Source organism: Aedes albopictus, chromosome 2 (genome assembly GCF_035046485.1).
Source record: "Aedes albopictus strain Foshan chromosome 2, AalbF5, whole genome shotgun sequence".
NCBI lineage: Eukaryota > Metazoa > Arthropoda > Insecta > Diptera > Culicidae > Aedes > Aedes albopictus.
The window spans coordinates 68,308,928-68,335,739 of NC_085137.1; the positions used below are offsets into that span (position 1 = coordinate 68,308,928).

Sequence of the window (26,812 nt, forward strand, 5' to 3'; positions counted from 1 at the left end):
AAAAATACGGGTCTTTAGCGAATAACTTCACAGAAAGTTATTTAACATCGGAGACTACTTTTCATCTAAACGAACAGAATACGAATGATCCATTCTACTTCGATCAAATCAATGAAATTGATGTCGTAAATGCCCTATACCAAACTAAATCTAATGCTACTGGATTAGACGAACTGCCTATTAAATTTTTAAAATCAATCAACCCTTTGATAATAAAGCCTATAACGCATCTTTTTAATTGTATCATCGCCACTAGTGTGTTTCCTGATGCTTGGAAGAAAGCTAAAATATTACCAATCAAGAAAAAAGCAAACGTTGATACTCTATCAAATTTACGCCCTATAAGTATACTTTCAGCGCTTTCAAAGGTGTTTGAACGAATTATTAAGGAGCAAGTTTGTGATCATTTAAACCGAGAGAAACTATTGATTTCTTATCAATCTGGTTATCGTGCTAAGCACAGCACAAAAACTGCTATGCTGAAAGTTTTTGATGATATCGGTCTTGTTATGGATAATGGCAGACCGGTTGTTTTGCTGCTTCTCGATTTCTCAAAAGCATTCGATACGATTTCACATCGAGTACTGTGTTGTAAGCTTGCTGAGTGTTTTGGATTCTCCACCCATGCAATGAATCTTATAAAATCATATCTTGTTGGGCGTACACAAACAGTTTTGAATGATGAAATCTTTTCCAGATACCTCCCAATTTCATCTGGGGTGCCTCAAGGCTCTATTTTGGGACCAATTCTTTTTTCCATGTATATAAACGATCTTCCTAAAGTTTTAAGGCATTGCAAAATTCACATTTTTGCAGATGATGTTCAGTTGTACTTTGAATGTATTGATGATTCTTCCGTGACAATTTCAAGTAAAATCAACGAAGATCTAGCTAGTATTTCTGCATGGTCTATAAGAAACAAACTTTTGTTAAATGCAAGTAAAACTTGCGCAGTGTTTTTGAGCCATTCACATTCTAACAATATACTTAAACCAGTACTTAAATTGAATAACACTGAAATCGAATTTGTGGAAGAAGCATATTGCTTGGGAATTACGATTCACTCCAGTTTTAAATTTGATAAATATATTTTTAGGCAGTGCGGTAAAGTTTATGCGTCTTTGCGAACACTATGCGTTTTCTTCTTTCTTAAGTGTTGAAATTAAGCTCAAGCTCTTTAAAAGTCTGATTCTTCCCCATTTCATAGCCTGCGATTTTCTTTTATGTGAATCTTCAGCGTTTGCCGAATCCAGATTGCGAATAGCTCTCAATGCTTGTATTCGGTTTGTTTTTAGCTTAGATAGATATGCCAGCGTTTCCCATCTTCAACATCGGTTGTTGGGATGTCCTTTCGACAAATTCGCACCGTTAAGATGTTGCTTATTTTTGTTTAAACTTGCGAAATCAAAATCTCCTGGTTATTTACACGAAAAACTAAAGCCACTACGAAGTTCACGGGCCAAGAAATATGCAATCCCACGTCATAATACTTCGTTATACGGTAATTCCTTTTTCGTGAGAGGCATTTCCTATTGGAATTCACTACCCAATGAAATAACCCTTTTGAATACCTATTTAGCTTTAAAGAGGAAATGTATGGAGCACTTCAACGATTAGTTTAATTGTAAGTTTTTGGATATAGTAATCAGTTAAACATTTTGAATTTATAAATTGGACTTCTAATCAAACGATACACCTTTCTACAATATCTAACAACATGTAACAATTAAAAAAGACATTAAGTCTTATGGTTACAAATAAAGAATCAAATAAATAAAAAAAAAATAATTATTTTCGATAAACTACAAAACCACCAAGTATCACGATGTTCGGAGACACAATATATCAATTTTCTATGGAATGGTGGTATAATTATTAAAAAAATATCTTGTTGAAGTCGGTAAGATTGGTTGTTTCTCACTGCTAGGTGAATTTATTGTTATAAAATTTATTGAAAACTATAAAATACGTTTCATTACTAATTAAGGTTGTATTTGGGTTGCGAAAATACGTCAAAATAATTTTGATCAGTTTTGATGTACTAGGTGCTCCACTGTGCGATGGCGGAAACGTACATCTGACTAAAGAGTAAAGCCAGGCGAATCGGATCAGTCATTAATGTGACGAAGACAAAGTACATGATGACAAAGGGCTCCAGGGAGGAATCAGGGCGCCCGCCGCCCCGAATTTCTATCGACGGTGATGAAATCGAGGCGGTTGAAGAATTCGTGTACATACTTGGGCTCACTGGTGATCGCCGACAACGACACTAGAAGAGAAATTCAGAGGCGCATTGTGGCAGGAAATCGTGCATACTTTGGACTCCGCAGAACTCTCTCTCTCTCTTCTTGGCGTAACGTCCTCATTGAGACAAAGCCTGCTTCTCAGCTTAGTGTTCTATGAGCACTTCCACAGTTATTAACTGAGAGCTTCCTCTGCCAATGACCATTTTGCATGCGTATATCGTGTGGCAGGCACGAAGATACTCTATGCCCAAGGAAGTCAAGGAAATTTCCTTTACGAAAAGATCCTGGACCGACCGGGAATCGAACCCGTCACCCTCAGCATGGTCATGCTGAATACCCGTGCGTTTACCGCCTCGGCTATATAGGCCCTCCGCAGAACTCTACGATCGAATAAAGTTTGCCGTAACACGAAGTTAACTATCTACAAAACGCTGATTAGACCGGTCATCCTCTATGGGTACGAAACATGGACCCTACGTGCAGAGGACCAACGCGCCCTCGGTGTTTTCGAACGAAAGGTGTTGCGTACCACCTACGGCGGAGTGCAGATGGAAGACGGGACTTGGAGAGGGCGAATGAACCACGAGCTGCATCAGCTGCTGAGAGAACTAACCATCGTCCATACCGCGAAAATCGGGAGGCTACGGTGGACGGGTCACGTCATCAGGATGTCGGATAGCAACCCGACTAAAATGGTTCTCGAGAGTCATCCGACCGGTTCAAGAAGACGTGGAGCGCAGCAAGCTAGGTGGGTCGACCAAGTGGAGGACGATCTGCGGACCCTACGCAGAATGTGGAACTCGAGACAAATAGCCATGGACCGAGTGGAATGGAGACGGCTACTATGTACAGCAGAGGCCAGCCCGGCCTTAGCCTGATCGGTAAGGTTGTTGTCAGCCGTCAGTGAGGGTCCGATGTAGACGAACTCCACCACCATCTCGAAGGTATCACCGTCTATCGTGATATAACTACCAAGACAGATCCGACCGTGTTCAGCTGTTCACCACCATTCCGACCTTTACTGCTTCGCGTTTCGGGTGGCTATACAGCTATACCCAAATGTTCTGGCGATAATGTCGATGTTGTCCGCAAGCCACACTAAATTTTATGAAAATCGTACCCCGGCCCGTCGCATTACACCTTACAGAGCGATATAAAAGAGTAGCCATGAGAGTCCGTGTCTCTTTGTCGCAATTCCCAGCAAGATGAGAATAAACTGGATAGTTCACCCGAAACCCATACGCAGTTTTGCACATTGTTCACCGTTGCTTTGATCAGTCTGGTCAGCTTCCAAGAAAAGCCGATTTCCTCTATAATTTTCCAAAGCCCTATGCGTTACTGTCGTACGCCGCCTTGATGTCGATGACCAGGTGATGCGTTGGGACCTGGTATATGGCATTTCTGAAGGATTTGCCGTACGGAAGAGCGGTTCCGTTATCGGCCGGCCGTCGATGAAGCCGGCTAGAAAACTTCCCACGAACTCATTCGTTTTAGGTGACACACGACGGAGGTTAATCAGCGATAGCACTTTGTATGCGGCATTCAAAATGGTGATCGCTCTGAAGTTCTCACATTCCAAATGGTCACCTTTCTTGTGAATAGGATAGATTATTTCATCATCCATTTCCTCCGAAAATTGTACGGTTTCTCAAATGCTGACTATAAACCAGTGCAGACAGGCAAAGGTACAAGTGTCCAACTTTTCTGGGCATATCTTGATAAGTTCAGCTGCCATATCTTCCTTAACAGTTGAGGCTTTCCACGAAGCAGCACGAAAAAAATCTTTTTTTTAATTTTGCATTTTTGATTTGCATATAATTTTGCACAGCTGTTCTAATCATTATAAATAATCACTTTTTCATATTAAAACTTTTTATGGAGTCTCGACTAACTTTCAAATAGAGCCTATGAAAAAATGGAACACATGCAAATGAAAAATCTTATATCTGAAACTGCTTATTTGATCGGAAAACTGTCTTCGGCAAAGTTGTAGATTAATAAATGGTGGCTCTCAGAAAAATACACATTGGAAAATTTATTTAGTTTTTCCTCTAAAAAACTGAATTTTGTTACTAAAAATTAAATATCTCAAAAAGCTATTTTTTTACCTTCGTGATATTTTGTGAGAATGAAGTTCATTCTGTTAGCTACCATCTGTAGAAATTTCATAACGGTAAAAAAAATGAACAAAAAAGTTGTGGCACTTTGAACATTTTCGGTTGTGTGTTTTTAGAGTGTATTGTAGCGGTATTCGGTATTCGAGAACCAATAAATTATGTTATCATATGAGTAAACTAAGCTAAACGAATAGCAATATAGAGTCAATATCATTTAGAACGAACAGTAGTATATTTCATTACTTGCATGCAATAATGAATTCAGATCATTCACGAATAAACCCAGTTTGCTCCGCGGAAGTTATCGTTCACTCACTTGGAGCGTACATAACTCATCTCACCAAACATGCGCCAGGGTCCGTTGGGATTGAGTAATATCTCCCGTCGGGACCACTTGTCGTTACATTTAATAATAAGACGCGAATGTAAAAGAATTGAACCGAGCTAGCTAAATGCAAAATGCTTGAGAGGGAAAGGGACAATACCGCTGATCGGCTCAAAAGGTAATCGGGAACCAGCTTTTGATAAGATCGTTTCTCGATTTCCGGTACGAAGGCCAAAACCCTATAAGGCGACCTTACTGAGGCACCTCAAGTTCTGTCTCGTCCACTTTGATCTGGCCCGTGGAAGAGGCAGGAGTGTGAAGTATTTGTTCAAGTAGCTTCGCGGTGTGTTTCTTGAGGTAGTAAAAACGTGAGAAGTGTCCCAATTTTCAGTGTGTTAATTGTTAGATTTTTCCTCTCGATAGGTAGTGCAATAAATTAGCCAGGTTGTAGGGGAACTGCGGCCATAACGCCCATAGGGGGCAAGTTCCGCCACCCTTGTTTTAGGCAAACCGCGTTATTTTCAATACTTTTTTCAATTGCAATCGCTAAAATAAGAATAAAAATGCTTCTTTACATTTGAGTTTACATATTTTTACCAAAAAAATTGTACAAAAACTTCGAAAAAAGATTTTGGTTACTTTTGATGTAATTTTAGCCTGTCAAATGTTTGCACTTTTTTACATCATTTAATAGATTTTTTTCTCGCTATCCCCACAAACTGTTTTGCACACTCCCATTATTTGTGTACCAAGCGAAAAAAGTATCGAATTTGACCCTTACAACTTTTTTACAAGGGTCCAAACTTCTGAGGCATGTGTGGGGTAAAATGCCCACCCCTAGTTATTTACATTAAAATAGCCATTTAGATCCAAATTCTGACACAAATTATGTAGAACACAAGTTGGAACCAAGCAACAGCACATTTTTACAATAAATAAGTTCACTAATCACACAGCCATGCGTCATTTTGTAGTAATTATTGATAAAAAAGCTCACTATGACGTTTACATGGAATTGACCCATAATTACAGGTGATCCATAATTATGTAATGACTGTATACCATTCACAAACAATAACAGTTGACAATAAACCAGGCACGCAATTATATGTACACAATTTGGCATCCTGGCGTTAGCTGTGGCTAGTGGCGCGTTTTACCCCGCATTAAAACTAAAATTCTGAAAATCAAACTTTTTTTCAAATTTGAATTTTTCAGTAGTAAAACATAAAACTGGTTTATGGTTTCTTCCATTTGGAAGGAAACATGTTGGTGTTTCATGTTAGTGCCAAAAAAATATGTATTATAAAGTGTTTCGAGGTTAAAATTGGACTCTTTCTTAACGTGGGCGTCTTACCCCCAGTTCCCCTACGGTGCGGTACTGTGCGTGATAGCTAAGTTAACAAAAAAGGTAAAGATTGTTTTAACGCTTTCCGAAGTTTTCCGCACCTGCCCCCTCCCGCTCGACACCCGCATCTGTTACGCCGCTGTTTCCACACTTCTGACCCCACGCGTCAGTATTGAAGTTTTCCTGACTACCGGCCGGAGTCAGATGGGAGTTGCGCCGTCCCCATCGCACTCCAGAAGAGCAGTTTTCCCGCCAGACCGGAAAATTCATCGTTTCGGTGACCATCCCAGCACGGCGTCACCCGGCGCTATTCATTATCATCGCCATTGTTCATTCGCCCGATTGAGCGTCGCTGAGGCGACGTGAGGAACGAGGCGACACCTGGGCCGGCAAAGCAGAATACGGTCAAACAGAAATAGCAAACTGTAAGTAGCCATGCAATTATTTCTCGCTTTGGAGATGGCAGTGTGAAGCGTTAGTAAGCTTGGAAAGCGTTAGTATAGCTCCGGAGCAAAGTTAAAAATAGAATAGATCGCTAAATCCGCACAGTTAGGAGAGGTAGAAATAGAGAGGAGAGAATGAAGAGATAAAGTGGGTACCCGAGTCGAAATGTATGTTCTGGAAATAAATGTAGCTAGTAGTTTTGCGTTCCTTTACATGATCGTATGTTTTGTGTAAGTTCGAGCTTCCGTGATTGATGCACTGGTCTTTATGATATTTTTCACGTTTCGTTAGTTTTGATTGTAGTTTTGTTGAAGTATTGTTGTTACTCCAAGTCGGACTGCTTGGGATTCTCAGTCCTCCATTTTTGCCCTGAAGCGTACAGAGATTTGTGTGATTGAGACTAACTTTGCCGGTGATGATAACAGTCGACCAAGTGCATTCGGTACCGGTAGGAAGTTGGATTTCCGGTTATGTTTTGAGCCAGTCAGCGGTAGCGTCTTGAGTACTGCTCTAACGTGGAGCATTTTCCTAGCTCGTTCGGTCGTTTAATTTAAACTGAACTCGCCCTGAGGTTTGAGTTTGCCGGGCAATTTAGAACGACAGGTGGTCCTCTTCGGAGGTGGCGCATAAGCCACTTTGTTCCTCTTAAACCCGAACGTCTAGTAAGGGGCTGTCCATTAATTACGTAAGGGTTTTTGGGGGGAGGGGGGGTTTGAAAAATCTTACGCACCATACAAATTTTTTTGGGTTCTCATACAAAAAGTCTTACAAGGGGGGGAGGGGGTGTCGAAAAATCGATAAAATTCCCTTACGTAATTAATGGACACCCCCTAAAGTTTCACTGAGCCGCCTCGTGCCGGCTACAGTATGAAGAATTCACGCAAACTCGCCGTAGGGGTTTGGCAAAGCTGTCTCAGAATCCGATGGAATTTATTAGGTTTAAAGACTATGTATTTTAAAGCAAGATTGCATACGTTGTTTTTTTTTTATTTATCTAGAGTAATATTTGAAAAGGGCCGTTTTTTACTCAATATAACTTAAAAATAACATTACCTACAAAAAAGTTAGGTATGGGTGACTTTTAGATAATCATGTGAACTTTCATAACATTGAAAAATGTCAATACGCTTTAAGGCGAAACTGGAAGCATTTCCTCACTTTTTGGTTTTTGATTTTTTATTAAATAACGAAGCAATATTTTCAAAATCGGTTTTCGTGCACATGTAGAGTATAGATCAAGGTATCTTCTGATTTTTTTTTTGTAGTGGAAAATGTTTTTCGTTTTTGCAGAAACCATTTTTGAACAAAATTTCACAAAAAAATGGTTTCTGCAAAAACGGAAAACATTTTCCACCTCAAAAAAAATCTATACTCTACATGCGCACGAAAACCGATTTTGAAAATATTGCTTCGTTATTTAATAAAAAATCAAAAACCGAAAAAATGAGAAAATGCTTCCAGTTTCGCCTTAAAAGTCAAAAAAATACAAATAAGAAAAAATATTTCAATTTGCAAAACATGACATTTTTGTAATTATTGAAAATTTTGCCATATATCGCAAGATGGGCACTTTTGAAGAAAAGAATTTCTGAGGTACCGTGATTTCGGGTGAAATAAATCGACGTGAGGGTCATTTTCATTTGTTAAAAATATTGCTTTAAACTTAAAACAATTTGTAGAAAATGACCATCATCCGGCTAAAGGATTATTGAATGATGAGTTACGTGTTTTACAGTCAATTAGTCACATATTTCTGTATTAAATTCAATATTTTCCGTAATTGCGTGTTTGGCGAATCTCAAATACCCTTTCAAACTTTTGTTACCGTGGCTGTATCGCACATGTAATGAATATTCGAATGGATGCTTTTAGCTGCCAAGTATTTGCTAAACACGATTTCATCATCAAAAAAATAATGTATTCAAATTTATACATAAAATTGCACTTTTCCGGAAGTACTCTTTTTTTTCAGTATGAAAAGTGCATACTTCAAGGCGTTTTCATGAAATTTATTAAATTTAAAACTTGAATAATTAAGAATTGAGAAAACTCGTAAAAGTTTTGCGTAGCATTTCGCATTCTGGGGTGGTTAATTCAGGTGGAAAACATATTTTTGGCACATGCAAAGGTATTTCATTTGCTGATCAATTTCATCCCGAAAGCAAAATTATTGATTTTTTATTTTGAATGATATTTATCTATTGCAATAAAATGATTTGTAGTAAAAGTTTCAATCTTGTTGACTGATGAGTATCGTGGTCGTACATGTTTTATTGCTTTGAGTTTGACTTTCTTTGGGTGATCGACTGTACGTTGGATGATATCTTTAATTGGCATTTCAGTCTAATTTGGCCAATCAAAAACAACTATATGTTTTCTTAACCCGACGTTTCGGTCCTTATTGAACCTTTTTCAAGGATTCTGTAATGTTTGAGTTTGACCATATCGCTGCATTCGAAATCACGGTAGCATTAGTGGAAAGTATATTCCTCCATACCTAATAGAAGGCTCCTAGCAATATTATAAACTTCCCCTAAAATGCTACGTCTTTAATGGACGGTTCCTAACAACAAATACTTCATGTCATCATTTTGCGTGTTTCTCTTCGGTAGAAAAAAAATATTATCCAGGGCAACAGATATTTTCATATATTAAATTATATATGCTCCATATGTTTGATTCACAAGTCTATCTAATGCAAAGTATTTATTTTATTCTCCTATGAATAAGGAAACTTTTAGGTATAAATTCGACTTCTGGTTGATATTCTGAATTTCTGTGTAACTGATCTGGTATTCTGGTTCAAAAGAGAATCCTAAATTATATTCTTTGTATTGGATAGATTTATAATTGAAACATATAAAGCTATGTTGAATATTGATATGTGAAAATCCACGCATAAAAATACCCAAAAATTGGTTTGACTCAAAAAAAAAACATTTTGTGTTGGGTTAGATTCAGATAATAGCAATTAAATTACTTTGATTCATTTTGAATTCTATTCTTAATGGTTGATGTGGGGTTTGGTGCTCCGAAATAGGATTAATTTAATTTCGCAGATGGGCATGTATTCCAAATTGGCTTCAATTTATTTTTTAACTTTTTTTAGCCTGATCTTTTTTTCAATATTTCAATTTTTTACTTGAAAGTTCACACAAATTCCTGAAAGTCACACATACCACACATTTTTGTAGGTCATGTTATTTTTAAGTTACATTGGTAGAAAAAATGGTCAAAAACTAAAGCCCTTTTCAAATATTAGTGCAGATAAATTAAAAAAACAACAAAGTATGCAACGTTGCTTTAAAGTACATAGTCTTCATACCTACACAGTTCCATTGAAATCTGAGAGGGTGCTGCCAACCCCAAAATCTAGTTTGCGGGAAATTCGTCATGCACTCTAAAAAAACACGCAACCAAAAATGTTCGAAGTGCCATAACTTTTTTGTACATTTTTTTTTACCACTATAAAAATTTTACAGATGATAGCTAACAGAATGAACTTCATTCTCACAGAAAAACACGGAGGTAAAAAAATAGCTTTTTGAGATATTTAATTTTTAGTAACAGAACTCAGTTTTTTTCAGAAGAAAAACTAAATATTTTTTTTAATGTGTATTTTTCTGAGAGCCGCCATATATTATTCTGCAGCTTTGCTGAAGACACGTTTCCTATAGAACAAGCCGTTTCCGTGTTATAATTTTTTATTTGCTTGTGTTCCATTTTTTCATAGGCCCTATTTGAAAGTTAGTCGAGACAAAATATGAACTTTTGATATGAAAAAATGGTTTCTCACATAAAAAGGAATAGTATACTAAAATATCAAGTAGATTAAAAAACATCGATTAAAATGGATTCGTGCTGGTCCGTGGAAAGTCTCAGTTGCTTTATTGGTTTCGAACTGATGAATGGCATTCCTAATTTCCCTCAGCGTGGGAGTTCTCACTTTTTTTTTTGTTGCAGTGATGAGCTGATGACGTGTCAAGCTAAAACTATTCATCTGGCATAGAAATTAACTTCCTGGTTTCCATCGGTGACGACTGAAAACATCTCATGACTAAACCGACGGTCGCCAGAAAGTTGAAAAACAACGGACTGCGCGCACGTTTTCGTCATTAGGTTCCCATTTTTGCGACTCTGAAGCTAAATACGCCTGCCTGCCTGCTCTAGAACTCGACACGGACGGGATCGAAGGTGAACCGAAAAGAAGTCGAAAATTTGTCAGTTTATTTGTAACCGAATGCCGTCAATGGTTTTCCTCGCGCTAGCTAGCAGCTCGCTCGCTGATGGCGTGGTTAAGCGTTTGCCATCAGCAGCTGTCCGAATCGAGAGAAAGGTGAGTCGACCTGCTTTTCGGAATAATTCGTCAACCAACAGCGTTCCACCAGGGACACGGAGGGAAAAGTGTTTGGAGCAACCATACGCTCTTCGTGTTCATCGAGAAATGATTGTTATAGATACTCTTTTCAATCCGTTTCGTTGAGGTAAACACGTGAGGTTTTAATCCTTGAGTGTTGAAGTTGTTTCCCTCCGTGTCTCCTTCTATCGGCATCAATCTATGGATGGCACCGTATAGTCAGTTGCATTCTTTCGCAAAATCTGAAAATATGGAGCTAAAATTACTCCACCTCAATATCGGTTACTATTTTTGTTATGAATTGTTTGGGGCGGGTTCGACCTCTCTCCTTTGAGAATGCTCTCTATATGCACGATCTTATGCTTTTCGTTGGTATGAGGAATAAATGCGTATTTTGGCTAAACAACGTTGCCTGCGTGATTGACTGAAGTTCGCGATCAGTGACGGGCCAAATATAGAACATGTAGGGTAAGGTAGGTCCAAATTTGATGTATCTTTATCGTACCCACGGTTTACCCATAAACTTTGATAGAGTAATAGGGCTTTGAGCTTCGTCCTAAGTCTACGATCATGCGAATTCGCACTGCAAAGTCATCAGTTCATAACGATTTTGTTGAGATTTCAGCAAATTTGAGAATACATTGCTGAAATTCGGTAGTTATTCTACTGTCAATCAGCTAAAATTTCAGTTTTCACATAGTTATTGGTTTGTAGGCTGAGCATTTTTAGATCCAACAAATAAACGAGCCCCGTAACGTGGGTAAATCACCTTAGAATGGTGCGTTGCGGCGGTTGCGGCGTAAGATCTACCACCACATCAAATTTTGATCTTGTTAATGTTTTCATGCTTAAAGTGGCCGATCAGTGGTGAGCAGACATTCCAGGATCGAGATTTGATGTGTTTTTTTTAATGTTATGTTGCTAATCCACATTTTATTTCAGGAGTAATCAGGTAAATTTTTACATATTTTATAAATGCTTATTAATCATGATTATGATTGTTTTTCAAACAAATGTATAACAAAACATACACAACACACACTGACATACATTACATATACATATCTCATCATATATTGGGAAAGGGAGGGACCATCAGGGCACCCGATTGATGCGATTTGGACAGGAGCTTGGAACTGCCTCCTCCTTGTTGTTAACATTTCGTGGATAGAGGGCGGGCTCTTCGACCCCATCTTTTGGGAGTATTCTGTCAATCGAGGGCTTGATTTTGCAGTTGTTCGTGAGAACTTTCTTCTGGAAGGAGATTCTTTTCCCCTGACGCGGGTTTCGCGCAAGTGTCTCTGCTTCCGGGTCCGCACAACCCTTTTTGGCCCTTCATACAGGAGAATGACTGACCACTAACAACAGCACAATCTTGATCAAATCGCTTTTCAGATTATTCCAGTGCTATAGGCAGCTGCCTTGCTACAATAGATGGTAGAACAATATCATCATCATCATGAGCATTTTTAGATCCAACAAATAAACGAATATCTGTTGTTGATCTGCATATCAAAATACGAATGTTAATGGGAATTTCTTAACATTGGTATAAAAATGCTTCTATTAAATAAATCAAATGACAACATTTCCCAGAAGACATATCTTGCCTTTTACCCCAGCTTGCGCTATTCGCGTCGCCAACTCTAAACACTTCGTATCACAAAAAAAAACTACTGTTTATCTTTCATTTTTCTGAATATTTTGGAAAATAACATCATCAACGGTGGTGGGTCTCCCCACCGAGTAGAGTATGTACGGCAACTTCAAAGAGTCCCATGAGGAAAATCGGTCCAGCAAATTGAAACAACATCGCGCGAGCATGCGGAACTAAGTAGGAAACATCGCCACACGGCCGTGCTAATGAAGATTCATGTTTATTATTTGTGGCCAGTTGGGATTGAACTTGATAAATCCTATTAATAAGTTGAACCAATGTTTGGAATTACACAGCTGCGGTTGTTCTCGGTAGGCAAATAGAGAAACTCGCCAGAAGGGTGATTAATGTGTTTTCATTCGACGAACACGCGGAAACAGCTGTTAACAGTTTGTTAGTGGTGAGGAAGGACTTGGTTTCACAAAATTGTTGTTCTATTGAAGAGGTAATTTAGTATCGGGGTATATGTCGTTAATAATTTAGTTTTCGGTTCATACATCTATGAGATTCTATCTGAAAATTCCATTTCATTATGCTATGTAAGAAGACGCTTACCTTACCGATCAGGCTAAGGCCGGGGTGGCCTCTGCTGTACATAGTAGCCTTCTTCATTCCACTCGGTCTATGGCTATTTGTGTCTAGTTCCGCACTCTGCGTAGGGTCCGCAGATCGTACTCCACTTGGTCGACCCACCTAGCTTGCTGCGCTCCACGTCTTCTTGAACCGGTCGGATGACTCTCGAGAACAATTTTAGTCGGGTTGCTATCCGACATCGTGATGACGTGACCCGTTCACCGTAGCATCCCGATTTTCGCGGTATGGACGATGGTTGGTTCTCTCAGCAGCTGATGCAGCTCGTGGTTCATTCGCCTTCTCCAAGTCCCGTCTTCCATCTGCACTCCGCCGTAGATGGTACGCAACACCTTCCGTTCGAAAAGTCCAAGGGCGCGTTGGTCCTCTGCACGTTGGATCCATGTTTCATGCCCATAGAGGACGACCGGCCTAATCAGCGTTTTGTACATAGAACCGTCGATAGAAATTCGGGGTGGCGGGCGCGCTGATTCCTCCCTGGAGCCCTTTGCCATCATGTACTTTGTCTTCGACACATTAATGACTTCATAATCCGATTCGTCTGGCTTCACTCTTTAGTCGGATGTACATTTCCGCCATCGTCTCAAATTTACGAGCAATAATATCAATATCATCAGCGAACGAACTTCGTGAAAATCGTCCCACTCGTGTTTATCCCCGATCTCCTAATTACACCTTCTAACGCAATGTTGAACAGCTAGCACGAAAGACCATCACCTTGCGCGACCCTCTGCGAGATTCGAAGGGACTCGAGAGTGTCCCTGATACTCGAACTACGCACATCACTCGATCCATCGTCGCCTTGATCAATCGTATCAGTTTATCCAGGAATCCGTATTCGTGCATAATCTGCCATAGATGTTCTCGATCGATTGTATCATACGCCGATTTGAAATCGATGAACAAGTGATGTGTGGGCACGTTGTATTCGCGGCATTTCTGCAACATCTGGCAGATGGCGAACATCTGGTCCGTTGTAGTGCGTTCACCCATAAATATTGGCATAAAATTTGAGAGAGTATCTTGTAGGCAGCGCTCAGTAGTGTGATCGCGCGGTAGTTCCCGCAATCCAACTTGTCGCCCTTTTTTGTAAGGGAACGTCCATAAATTACGTCACGCAAAAATTGGTCATTTTCAATCCCCCCTCCCCCCTATGTCACACTTTTTGTATGGGACGTCTGAAATATTTGTATGAGTCGTCACACTTTGCTGAACCCCCCCCTCCCCCCTTAAAGCGTGACGTAATTTATGGACGCTCCCTAAATGGGACACACGATACCTTCCATCCATTCCTCCGGTAATACTTCATCCTCCCAAATCTTGGTAATGACCCTTCTCCACCGTATTTTAGAAGCTCGCTTGGTAGTTGATCTGCTCCAGCGGCTTTGTTGTTTTTCAACCGGCCAACCTCCTCCTCAATCTCCTGGAGGTCAGGGGTCGGAAGTCTTTCGTCCTGTGCACGTACTCCTAGATCTGTTACCACGCCACTTTCGGTACTTGCAACGTCGCCGTTGAGGTGCTCATCGTAATGCTGCCGCCACCTCTCGACCACCTCACGCTCGCTCGTGAGAATATTCCCGTGATTATCTCGGCACATGTCGGCTTGTGGCACAAAGCTTCTGCGCGAGCGGTTCAGCTTCTCGTAGAACTTTCGTGTGTCTTTAGCGCGGTACAGCTCTTTCATCACTTCGCGATCTCGTTCTTCCTGCTGGTCCCATATGAACTGTACAAAATTTCAGCGCAATCGGTGAAACAATAATTTAGCGCAAGCGATTCGAGGTTTTAAGGATAGGATTAATGATTTACTATGGGAAAAGTTACACTTTCAAACAAAAAATCCCATAGGTCGCCCTTTGTCTCCTTAATTCAAATCGATCAACGCTTCTGGTAGAAAAATCATTTATGAAGCTTTCCTTCCCATACCGTAAAACGATTGGATGCTTGTGGAAAAAGTGATTGATTTATTACCGATGATCCAACGAACGGCTTTTTGTTTTGTTTTGTCAGCAGCACTGCCTGCTGCCGTTGTTGCATGAGGTGGCAGGAGGCATCACCACCCCCAGAACAGGTGCAGCCAAGGCAGCAGGTACAGTGTACTACCTGCTATGTAGTAATGTTGTCTCACCATTTGAAAAAAAAAAGAATAAATGTGCGTAATGTAATGTGCAGGGTCGTGCAATTTCGAAAGGAAAACATGACGTGCGAAAGCTGTAGCAAATCGTTTCCCATACGAACGGACTGCTGTGATGCTTCATCTCTCACCCAGCAACACACTCGTTCGCTGCTGCTACAGAAACAAGTGTGTATGAAACATGGAATGATACACTTGGATTTTCGTTTCATTTATGAGTCATTGAAATACTTCAACATGCTAAAAACACTATTTAAACCGCATTTTTCAATAGTGGTGCACGCCAATAGAATGATAATTATGTTTTATGAAAGAGGATAACAAATTCGACCACTTAAATCAAATTAATCGGCGCCCATGTCCATTGAGAGACTATCGCGCACCAGTGAGACACTAATGCTCTGCCGGGTGAAGCACAAGCAATGCGACCGGGTGGGAGACTACCGAGTGCTACGATGAGCGGAAAGGTTTTTTTAAACGAACGAGTGATTAGAAAAATGTATGAAACGGTTGAAGTGACTCATTCAAATGTTGCATGAAAGTGTATCATTGAAACGAAATTGTACGTCCCTAGTAATGTGTCCTCCACCAGATAAAAATGGCAAGACATGTCTTTCTAGAGGAGACGCGGGGTTATCCAAATCTGTTCTTTCTAGCTACCACGCGTCTCCATAGTAATTGAATAGCAATTGAATTGAATATTCTTAGCGTATCAAACTTTAATAGTGTGTACCAGGCTGAACTACGTTACTCGCTTCACATAAATCGCCTGATAATATGCAACACCCTCGACATCGTTATGTGCGAAAGGTACACATTAAATATTTTTTATACGAAAAAAAAGGGTTTTACCCTTTTTGGCCAGTGATGAGAGTAAAATTTTTTGCTCCGTGCTTATGCATGCATGCATGCACGGAATTAAAATTGATTTCTACTTAAATTTGACAGTTCGACACTTAAACTTGACAGTTCTCCTAAGGAAACAATTATCGAACTGTCAAGTTTAAATGAAAATTAATTTTAATTCTCCAATTGGAACGGACCCTTGGTAGACCTAAATAATCATAACTAGGTCTTCAGGACTTCATGTATCTACCATCTAAAAAGGTAGACACTACAAATCTACAGCATTCCTCCGAAAGCCATATTCCAGAATTCTTTTTCAATGGAAATCTATGCATCCTTTACACATATTTTTCTGATAATCGGTTTTCGGAGGATTGTTATTGAATCAGACACTACAAGTTTGATGATGATTAACCTGGGCGTGTTAGGGGAATATCTGTAAGCAGGGCCGGATTTAAGGGGGGCCAGGGGGGCCATGGCCCCGGGCCCCCACATTTCAGGGGCCCCCACAAAATATTACTTCAAATGGGAACCGAAAAAAAGTAGTGCTAGAAACACCTTGATTTAATTTTTATCACAAGTACTTCTACTCTCAAGATGTGTGTGAAATATTGTGCTTCAAATTAGAAAGAAGCAGATATTTGCCTTTTATTTTGTTAAGTTGTTAAGATTTTTCCAGAAAGTTAAGATTTTTCAGGTTTGAATTGATCACTCTTGTGAATTGCACAATAAGGCGAACTCTTAACAAATCCATAGGTACCTTATGAAAATTTCAGTAGATATTTGTGGAGAAATTATTGAAAGATCATGAAATATTTAAAGTTTTCTCGACAATTTTTGTTTTAATTGGCTAAAAATTCGTTCGCCAAAGATTATTATGAAATTTTACTTATAATTCTATTCAAAGTAAAACATAAATTCCATCAGGAACTCATTATGGCTTTCCGATGAAATTTCTTCAGCAGCTTTTAGTTTAATTTCCGCTAAAATACCACTATGGATTTTTGCCTCTTGAAGTTTCACAAGAAGTTCTTAGCAATTATTCTACACGTTCACCAGAAACTCCTCTCGAAGTCGCGTTAGGAATGTTTATGCTTAAGTTCCACAAAAAAACAAACCTGGTAATCAGGTCAGCAACTCTATAGATTTCATCAATGATTCCGCAAAAAAATCTATTTAAAGGTTTTGCAATAACGGCCCCAAAGATAGCGCTATAAATTTTATCTGAAATTTATCGAAAATGTCTCTAAATTTCTTAAAGGACTTTCTCATGAATTTCAATTTGTTCAATGGAATCTGATGCTATGAACACGCTCGGATAAAGCGTTATTTACTTGATAAAATTTGACTAGACTAGATTTTCATATCTGGATCTCCGTTATTCTATTTTATAGTGGATGCCTTTTTTCTAGTTACCTAGTTTTTGTCCCCCCCGCTTCGAAATATTTTGGCAGACTGCCAAATGGCAGTATATTGCATTTTGAGGGAGTAGTAAGAAAATTATTTATCAAAATATCGGGTCCTGCCAAAAATTCTTTAACAAATCCGATGAGTTTTAAATATTGTTCTAATCAAATACTTTATTATTTTTATCCCTCTCCCTTCTCGCCAAACAGTGGTGGGACAAAAAGTGAAATAAATATTTGTATCGGCCTAATTTCTTCAATAACAACCCTAATTTTTGGAAGAATTTTCCATATTTTCTGATTTTTCTACAATGAAAAAAATATCCTCAAAAAAGAGGGCCCCCACAACACTGTGGCCCCGGGCCTCCACATTTGTAAATCCGGCCCTGTCTGTAAGTAAAAAGAAAATCGCATAAATCACAAATTCTTAGTGGAATTCAAAGAAACAGTACTTAACGCGATTTTCTTTTTACTCACTACAAGTTTATTTTCAGGTAAGGTGACTTAGGGTATTATCGTCAGGTTTGTTCTCTTCGTCATGGGGGATTATTGTCGGCCAAATTGCTGAAACTTCGCCATATTATTCAGTTTGGTTGGGAAGGATTTTAGGCCAACTTTGAGTTCAACAGGTTTTAAAAAAACCCTATGTCGAAGAAAACAAAACTACGGACAATACGTTAGTTCCCCTATAATAAGTAGGTCAGCCAATCATAATCCGTCCTGATTCTTGACAGCCTTATGAATCTTGGGAGTGGCAAAAACAGACTAACTGAATTAATTTCTTCTTCTTTCTTTCTACGCTCACCAATTGAATAAAACACCAAACCGGTTGAATTTTTATAGAATTTTTATTGTTATCAACATATTCAGTGTAACACATCGCTTCGCACTGCATTCCCATCATCATATACGACATAAACATTCATCTAATATAAAAACACTAGGGTCTAAAAATAAAATCCACATATCCCCATGCCGCGCATGGAGGAGACTACTCAATCCTTTGCACGGAGTTAATTTGCTTAAGAAACACTTTTTTCGTCGTTTTTTTATTATTTGTTTTTCATTTATTCAGTAACAGTTATTCCTAAGGCTTTTCTATACTTTTTTCTGTTTTCTATTTACAGTAGACCTAAAGTAAGAAATCTTCGCTTAAAACTAGGAGAGCGCAGTAAAAATTACCTACTCGAATCAGTGTAAACGCATATTTTTTTGTTTCCTATGTACAATACTATATATTACGGCGGCTTGCTTACTTGTTTGCTTGATTTCCATCATCGAATTGCATTGCATGGAAGTTTCCCATCACGGGGAAACCGAACCAGAAGCATTTCCGGTGTGGTGAGTGTGAATAGCGTGGTCCCTTCGTAAAAATAAGGGACGCGTATGAGTGTTTGTTTGTGTAGTTCTTGCTATTGTTGGGTTGGATTTTTTGTTGAAAAAGCGTAGTAAAAAGTGTAAAACAGTTAAGGCCTCCTAGCTGTTCTGTTAATCGTCGTTTGATTTTCAAAAATAAGGCATACTATTAATCTCTCTCGGGGCACTTGTTTGGCTGTGTTGTTCCAGAAGAAGCTGAACAACACGGCAACAACGATACTCTCACTTTCTCTATCTAGAATCACTGAGCTGAAGTTTTTATGTTCTTCGTTTGTTTTCAATCGTACATTTTGGTGAAATCTTTAATTAACAATCTATATGGCATTTTCACTTCACAAAAACAAACAAGAAAACGTTAAAGCTAGAGACATTTTTTGACAACACGGTTCGACAATCTTTTTCTTCAGTGCTGAACTTTTCTGATTGATGTTGTAATTTTATTTCTACTGGGATTTCTTTTAAGATTGATGCAGGAATTTCTGCATGGCTTCTTCCAGTTAATCTTAAGGAGGCCCGCTTGAGAAGTATCTGGGATTCCTCCCTGAATTCTGAATACAAATATTGTTCCGAGATGCCTCCCTAAGGTTTTTGCCAAGGTTTTCTCGAAAGCTCTGCCAGATTTTTCTTTATGGTTATGAGAGGTTATGAGGTATTACGGAAATCCTTTCGGTTTTCCTCCTAGGATTTATATTGTAATTCCTCTCGGGATTTCTTCAAAAATCTTTCGTGAGATACCTCTCAATGAATCTCTCGAGAAGTTTCCTGTTGATTCCAAATAAAAAAATCCGTTGCTATTCCTTTTGAAATTTCTTTTGGATGTGTACCAAAGTTACCTCCTGATAATTGCTCCTGCGGAATCTCTGAGCATTTCTCCAATATTTCTCCCTAATATTATCGTTTTTATTCCGTGAATATCCTGGGATTTGTCCCAAAGTTTTTAGCGGGGTTCATTCCAGGTTTTCTACTTGAACTATTTGGAGTCGGATTGGTTCGTCTTCGCTGCTGCAACATCGCTGGCCTCGAACATGTTTCTAATGCGCGGTTTCATCGCCGGGATCATATTGACCCCTCCAGCTCCAAAGGGTTAAGTTACTCAAGAGATTTTGCTCACGGAGTTCTGTCCAAGATGTTTCCCGAAATTCTTCTTGAAGTTTACCCGGAGTTATTTTTTTGTATTTTAACTAATTGCTAATTCTACATGAACCCGGAGTTATTCTCGGGATATCTCCAAAAATTAAAGTGGAATTACTTCTGAGTAATTAGAAATTCCACAACGGTATTTCGCCTGAGGAATACCGGGAGAGATAGTAGAAGTAAACCTGACAGGACCCCGCAGGGAAATCTGGAAGAAGTTTCAGGTAGCTGATCTAGATAAATCCCAAGAGACAATCCGATGAATTCTGAAAGAAAAACTATGAAAAGTTCCGGGAAAACCATTAAGGTCTCTTAATAGGAAGGAAATTTACCAGAAATTCTGGAAGAATCTCTGGGGGAAATCACGGTAGAATATCTGCTCAATACTGGGAGATCCATCCAGAGAAATTGCAAGACATATTCTTGAAAATCGCTTCAAAACTTCTGGGAGCAAGTTATGGAGTATCACCTCTGAAGAAAGTATTGGAAAAGAGGAATGAGAGGAGTTTATTGGGAAAACTTCTAAAAAAAATTTCAAGAGAACCTCAAGAGAAATCCCAGAACAAACAGTGGAATTCCATAAAACCTCTACGAAGAAACTCCAGGAGAATTCGGGTAAAAACTTAGGGAAATCCGGGAAGAATCCATAAAAAAAAACTCCGGAGTAAATTGAAGAAGGAATACCGGAGAAAATTTCGGAACATGTTTTTGAAGAAGTCTTGAGCACAAATGGATAAACGTTTGGGTTATCCATTTCTGTAAAAAAAAAAAAACGCCAGAACTTCCTAGGAAGGATTTCACTAGGGACTAGAAAATGCCTGGAATGGCATTCAAAGAGGAATTTTTTATAGAATATCGGGAAAAACGCTTAGAGCAATTTCGGAATGAATTATTCCAAGCAAAAACTTGAATAAATTTCTGAAAATATTTTTGGAAGAGTTCTTAAATTCATACATTGGTTGGAGTTAGAAATCAAAAAGAAAACTAACATTCAGAACTGAATAGAAATAGAGATGTTTCCCGTGTTTTTAGGGTACGAAGACAAGATTTATAGCGAACGTGTTGTCAATTTCATTAATCAGAAAACTAGAATTTTATTTACACGATGTTTCAGACACTTCTCGAGATTGAGAAGATTACAGATTCTCCCATATTTTGCTACATTTTTCTTAATTTGCTCATATCGTTTCTCTTGAAATTATTTGAATGCATTATGGCAACATGTTTTTCCTGTTTCTCTTCCAACTAATATTCCAACAATAGTCCTAGACGGACAAAGATGCTTACCGAAAACTAGTGCTAATGTACTACACGTTGTAAAACTTACGGCTAGGGTGTCTATATTCAAAGAAGACGACGAATCCGGAAAATAAAACAGTACCGTAGAATAAATAAAAAGCGCACTACATTCTCGAATCTCTCGCACACAAACTATCGCACGCGCGTCACTTCCTCTCATTCCGAGTTTCTCCCATCTTACACTATCTTTATCGAACAGTCTGTCTCCAGCTTGACCAGGGTCTTCTTAACCCGCAGTGCCGTCAGCCGGACGGCCGGATTCGGATGCCAGCATTCCTGCATCATCTTGGACAGCACCACGAGAATCTCCTCGTCTTGCCATCGCTGCGGGATCGGTGGCCGAACACCCTTCACGCACACCACCGCGTACATGTCCTCGAAGCTGGGATCCGACGGAACCACATCCTGGTATGGCAGGGCATAGTCCTCACATGTGGTGTTCTTCGTGCCGCGGATAGTGCTGATGCATCGGCGAGCCATCTCCCAGAAGACCAGGCCCAGCGAGTACATATCCGCTTGCTTGAAGCTCTCGAAGACGTTGGCGTCCAGGGTTTCGTTCAGCGCTTCCGGTGCCATGTAGCGGCGGGTTCCGACGCGAGTGTTCTTGGCGATCTCAATCTCGTCCGATTCGCTGGAGTACTTGACCGCCAGGCCGAAGTCCGCGATCGCACACTGGCCGTTCCGTTTGACCAGGATGTTCTTACTCTTGATGTCCCGATGGGCGATCGCTGGTTTCCCTGGAGTTCCAAAGATCTCCGTGTGAAGGTGCGCCAATCCGGAAGCGAGAGAAAGCGCCAAGGTCTTGAGCATGTGTGGGTTCAGAACTCGTTTCTGGAGGTAATCGTACAAGCTTCCCAACTCGTGGTAGTCGGTTATGAGCAACATCTGCGTCCACGTTCCCGTTCCCTTGATATCTGCCGCGATAAAGCCTAGAATGTTCTCGTGTCTCATCAGCACAGTCTGGTAGATTTCCGTCTCCCGGAACCAGGAAGCTTCCTCCGTTGTGTGGAAGATCTTAACAGCCACTCGCTCATCGCGCCACTTGGCCAGCCAGACCTCACCGTACCGTCCCTTACCCACCGAATGCACCATCTGGATCTGCTTGGCAATGGTCCGCTGCACCAACAGCGGCAGCCCAGACCCAGATCCACTGCTCTGTTCCACCAGATCAGCCAGCGGCGACAAGTTCGGATTACAAACCGAGTCGATCAAACAGTGCGGTTTCCTCTTCTCGCGCTTCTTGAACATCACATAGGCAGCGATGACGACCACCGCAAAGGCCACCACGCAGATGATGACGGACGCCAGCAGGGCCAGCGTGTGGTGGACGTTGTGGTCGGAAATGTTCGCCGTTGGCAGAGGGGTGGTCGTTTTCGGGACGTATTCCGGCAGGAGGTCCTTGTTGCAGAAGTCTTCGCCGTCGCAGCAGACGATGGATTTGCCGTGGATCTGCGGGGATTGGACGCCGACTTTGCACTGTGGGGAATATAGAGGATGTGGGGAAAACGTTAAAATCCGTTACGATTCATATTAATATCGAAAGAATTTGAAGAAAGATTTTCTTTTTTCAAGAGCAAGTTTTAAGTTTTGAGAGAATCCTAAATTATTTTTATTTGAATTGCAATAAAAATAGAACTGAGCATTGAAACGATCTGATTCAAACCTGATTTCAATAAAATTTTCATAGCATTTAGATTGCTTTAGGATTTAGAAACTATATTCAATTCAATCAAATTTCAATTGTAAACTTGACTGAGACTCAATTGAATATAAATTTGATCCTAAATAAACTCAAATTGTATTGGAAATTTATATTGAATAAGATTGGCTTTCATGTTCAACTGGTTTTAAATTGGATTTTATGAGTATTCCATTGCAAACTCCGATCAAGGTTGAAGAAATCGTCATTGATTTCATTGTCATTATTGAACTTTAGAAAGCAGTTCGAAACATATTTTTTCATAATGAAATTCTATTATTTTCTTCAGAAGAAGAATAGAATACAGTGAATATATTTAATTTACTAACATGTATGTTTTGAACGAGAAAACTGCCTTTGCAATTTTAATAATGACTATGGTTTCTTCAACCATAAAGCAACAGTCACATAAGCTCAAAAGATTCATTTCAAATTCAGTTGACTTTCACCTGATTTTCAATGTCATTTTCAGATGAGTTTCAATTACATATTTTTAATTGACTAAAGACGAGAATTTGTAGGTGATCGGAAAGATATTTGATTGTATTAACTTAGGTTTCAGAAATATTTTCAATCAAATTTGGAATAAATTGTCATTGAAAATCATTTGAGTTTCAATTGAAACGACTTCCAACTGAAAGTCAAATTAAAATCATTAATGAATCAGAAACCCACCTGTAGCAGTCCGCCATTTTGCTCCGGCGGCATACACCCGTGGCTCCATTCCGGGACGGTTTGTCCGGTTTCCTCATCGGTCACTTCCTCCACGGCGGCAAAGCATGATCCCCCTGGGCGCGTTTCGCACGTTCCATTCTGTAGGTTTCCCGGACAGTGTCCTTCACAGTAGCATTGGAGGGTGCGCGCTAGAAATAAAAATAGGAAAAGATAACGGAGATGCAATTAATTTCAATTGTTTTCTCCTAATGATGGGGGCTTATCATTGAGATAAACCATGAGGGGACAGAAATGAAAACATAAATTAGCACATTATTGTTTGAAGCCATTGTGGTTGCTGCTGAAAAGCGCGAGAAAGATTTATTATCCCGCGAGATTTGCTATCTGTTGAAATGACGACGTAAATTCCAAGTCGTCTTATTTTATTCGCTCTCTGACCACAAAAGATTTACAGTGTAAACAAGCGTTATTGATGTTATTCGTAGCCGAGACACAAACATGGTTTACGTTTCGCTCGAGCGTTACCGCGTGTATATAGAAGAGATGGTGTAACTGTGTAACGCTAACTTCCAAGAGCAAAAACTGAGAGACGAACATCACAAAAGAGCGATATCGGGAGCGCGCATGCTCCCTCTCTCGACTCTCAGCTGTTTTGGGGCTTTGTTTGATGTTTATGTTTTGACAGCTGCTGCGATGCGAAATCTATAACGAAACCTTGAATATGATGCAAAATCAATGCAGAAATCTGAATGTTTATCAAATTTAAGTTATTACTACACCGTCAGATTCGATTTCGTTGTTCGGTAATTATTTTGCTGTAAAAATTCGGCGTTGCGAACAAACAACCATGTTTGAACTTCATTTTTCAAGAGTGTTTAGCAATTTTAATATTATTGTCCTACCACCAAATCGAAGTCGTTGCTAGAAGCTCCTGCAAAGTTTTCAGCTGCGAAGTAAAATTGAATCCTTTTTTTCCGTTGCGCATCATTGAGCTAATTAAGAGCTACAATTGAGTTGTCCAAAATATGTCTCACGAAACCTAATGCAAGCCTATCCATATACGTGAGAACAAAAGATGTTAACAAAGTTCTTACAGATAGATTAACACGGGAAATCTGAATACAAACTACTACCACACAGGAATTTGGATTGGTCAATATGCACTAATCCAAATTGAGTTGCGACATTCATAAGTAGGTTAAAAATCACCATACCTCCAGTCACTTTGGATTTCAACCAAAAGCATAATACTGATTAGTTTGTAATCCCCTTTGATACTTTAATAGTATCACCTGCCAATTACTTAGGGCTAACTACATTTCTTATTAATATAAGAAGCTATTATTCTTTAGCCATATATTCAAAGACAAAATAAAGACCTCCTACTCCCATACAACACCTGGAAATTTTATGACTCATGAAGTACTAGGGTTGAAACATATGATACCTTCAATCGATAAAACCTTGCAACACCCCAAGAATAAAAACTCTAGTACTCCCTGATTGTTGCTAACGGTAACCAGATCGATGTTTATGCCAGTAAAAACATGAAAAAACGAAGCGTTGGAAAATCAAGTTTGATACCCATAATTAATTTTGTGACGATTATTTCCTCTATTTTAGGATGCTAAGGTTATGGAATGTTTGGATGCCAACATAGCCAATATTCGTCTGTTGTGCCACACCGATTCGAAAAAGGGAGAGTAAGACATAACTTTTACTACGCCCGCATAGAGCTAGCCCAAATAATATGTGGGAAGGTGAATAATTCCGACCGCAGCCAGGACCTGTCGTGTGATTCAATTCCCGGTCTGGAGTAGAAAAAATAATCCACTATTATACAGAAGTTTTTAAAAAGGAATAGGGAAACCCGGATGATTATTCGACATAAGTCTCGGTGGAGTATGCTGACAATCACGTCAGAAGATCATTTGTATGCTCGGATTTCGGGCTACAATTCAGAGCTACCATTACTAATTCGCCCTCCCCATCCTCTCTCTTTCTCTGGCAAACAATATCAATTTTATAAAAGTAAATCGAGGTGATTTTATTTAGACAGGAAAAAAAGGCAAAACAATGTTATGTAATCCATAATATTTTAAATGCGATAGGAGGAGCTTCAATGTAGTTACAATAATTTTCCGGACCTATAGGGAAGGCCATTCCTGAAAACATTCTCAGCTGGGTTCCTTAGCCGGTAATGTTTCAAGCTAGCCTCAGAGCCTATAGACACACTGACAATTTTGGTAAGACTACCGTTCTGTATAACATTTTTGTTTGTAGAAATACAAGAGTTTCATAACCTTGGGTCTGCAGATAGATTTCATTCTAGACTAGGTAGAGGCCATGTTGCGTCAGTTTTACGTTCGGTTCAAGGGAAAACATCTTAAAATCTTATTTCACTGAAAAAAGCAATATAATTATCAGCAGACAGATAGATATGGAAGTTACCATAAGAATTTGAAAACCGCTGATTGAGGTCCGTAAACGTATTCGGTGAGATGGTTTTTTTTATTTGAATTGACATTTCTCGGATACTTTTTCAAAACGACGTATAATACACGCAAATCCTATGTTGATACGTCGTTTTGAATAAGTATCCGAGATTTGGAGATTAGTTTGCTGTCCTAAGCTACTACCTCGTCGTGGGCTACTGTGTCACAAAGTATTAAAAAGTGAGGTATGCAGCCAAATGTCAAACTTGGGTACCGGGGACCAAATGTAGTACTAGAAGTGGTACCCGGTTTGAGCCCGAGTGCGACGACTTAATTTGGACTTTGATATATTCCTCTGAGAGTTCTTCCGAGGAGTCCAGCTATCAATGTTTCCGGGGGTTTATCCACATTTACTCCGAGAAAGAAATCTCCGAGAATTATTTTTAGCATTTCTTCAGAAATTCGCTTGACCATCTTCTGAGAGTTACTTAGAATACATCTCCAGGAAGTTCTCTGAGACATGCAGGGGATGGAATTTCCTTTGTTAACCGCAAAAATCCGTAATTATCCGTCGCTAACTATGCAGAGCTTAGACGCGGTTAACGACAGCAAAAGAACCCAAGTAACCATTAAGCTGTAAAAATTGCATTAAGGTGAAACATCAAGACATCGCATTGCAATTTCGCATACAAACTTCAGAGGCACAAATCTGACGAACGAAGCAT

At 39.5% G+C, this 26,812-nt stretch overlaps 1 protein-coding gene across 3 annotated transcripts in view; it reads right to left on the minus strand.

Annotated features, from left to right (window-relative positions):
- Positions 1 to 18,297: 18,297 nt before the first annotated feature.
- Positions 18,298 to 26,812, minus strand: part of LOC109423928 (bone morphogenetic protein receptor type-1B) — a 726,945-nt gene continuing 718,430 nt past the window's right edge. For all 3 annotated transcript variants that reach the window (XM_062849819.1, XM_062849818.1, XM_062849820.1), the window contains 2 exons: positions 23,653 to 23,840; positions 18,298 to 22,754 (listed from right to left, as the gene is read on the minus strand). In XM_062849819.1, coding sequence (XP_062705803.1) covers positions 21,456 to 22,754; positions 23,653 to 23,840 — 1,487 coding nt within the window. In that variant the 3' untranslated portion in view covers positions 18,298 to 21,455. The remainder of the gene's footprint in view (positions 22,755 to 23,652; positions 23,841 to 26,812) is intronic.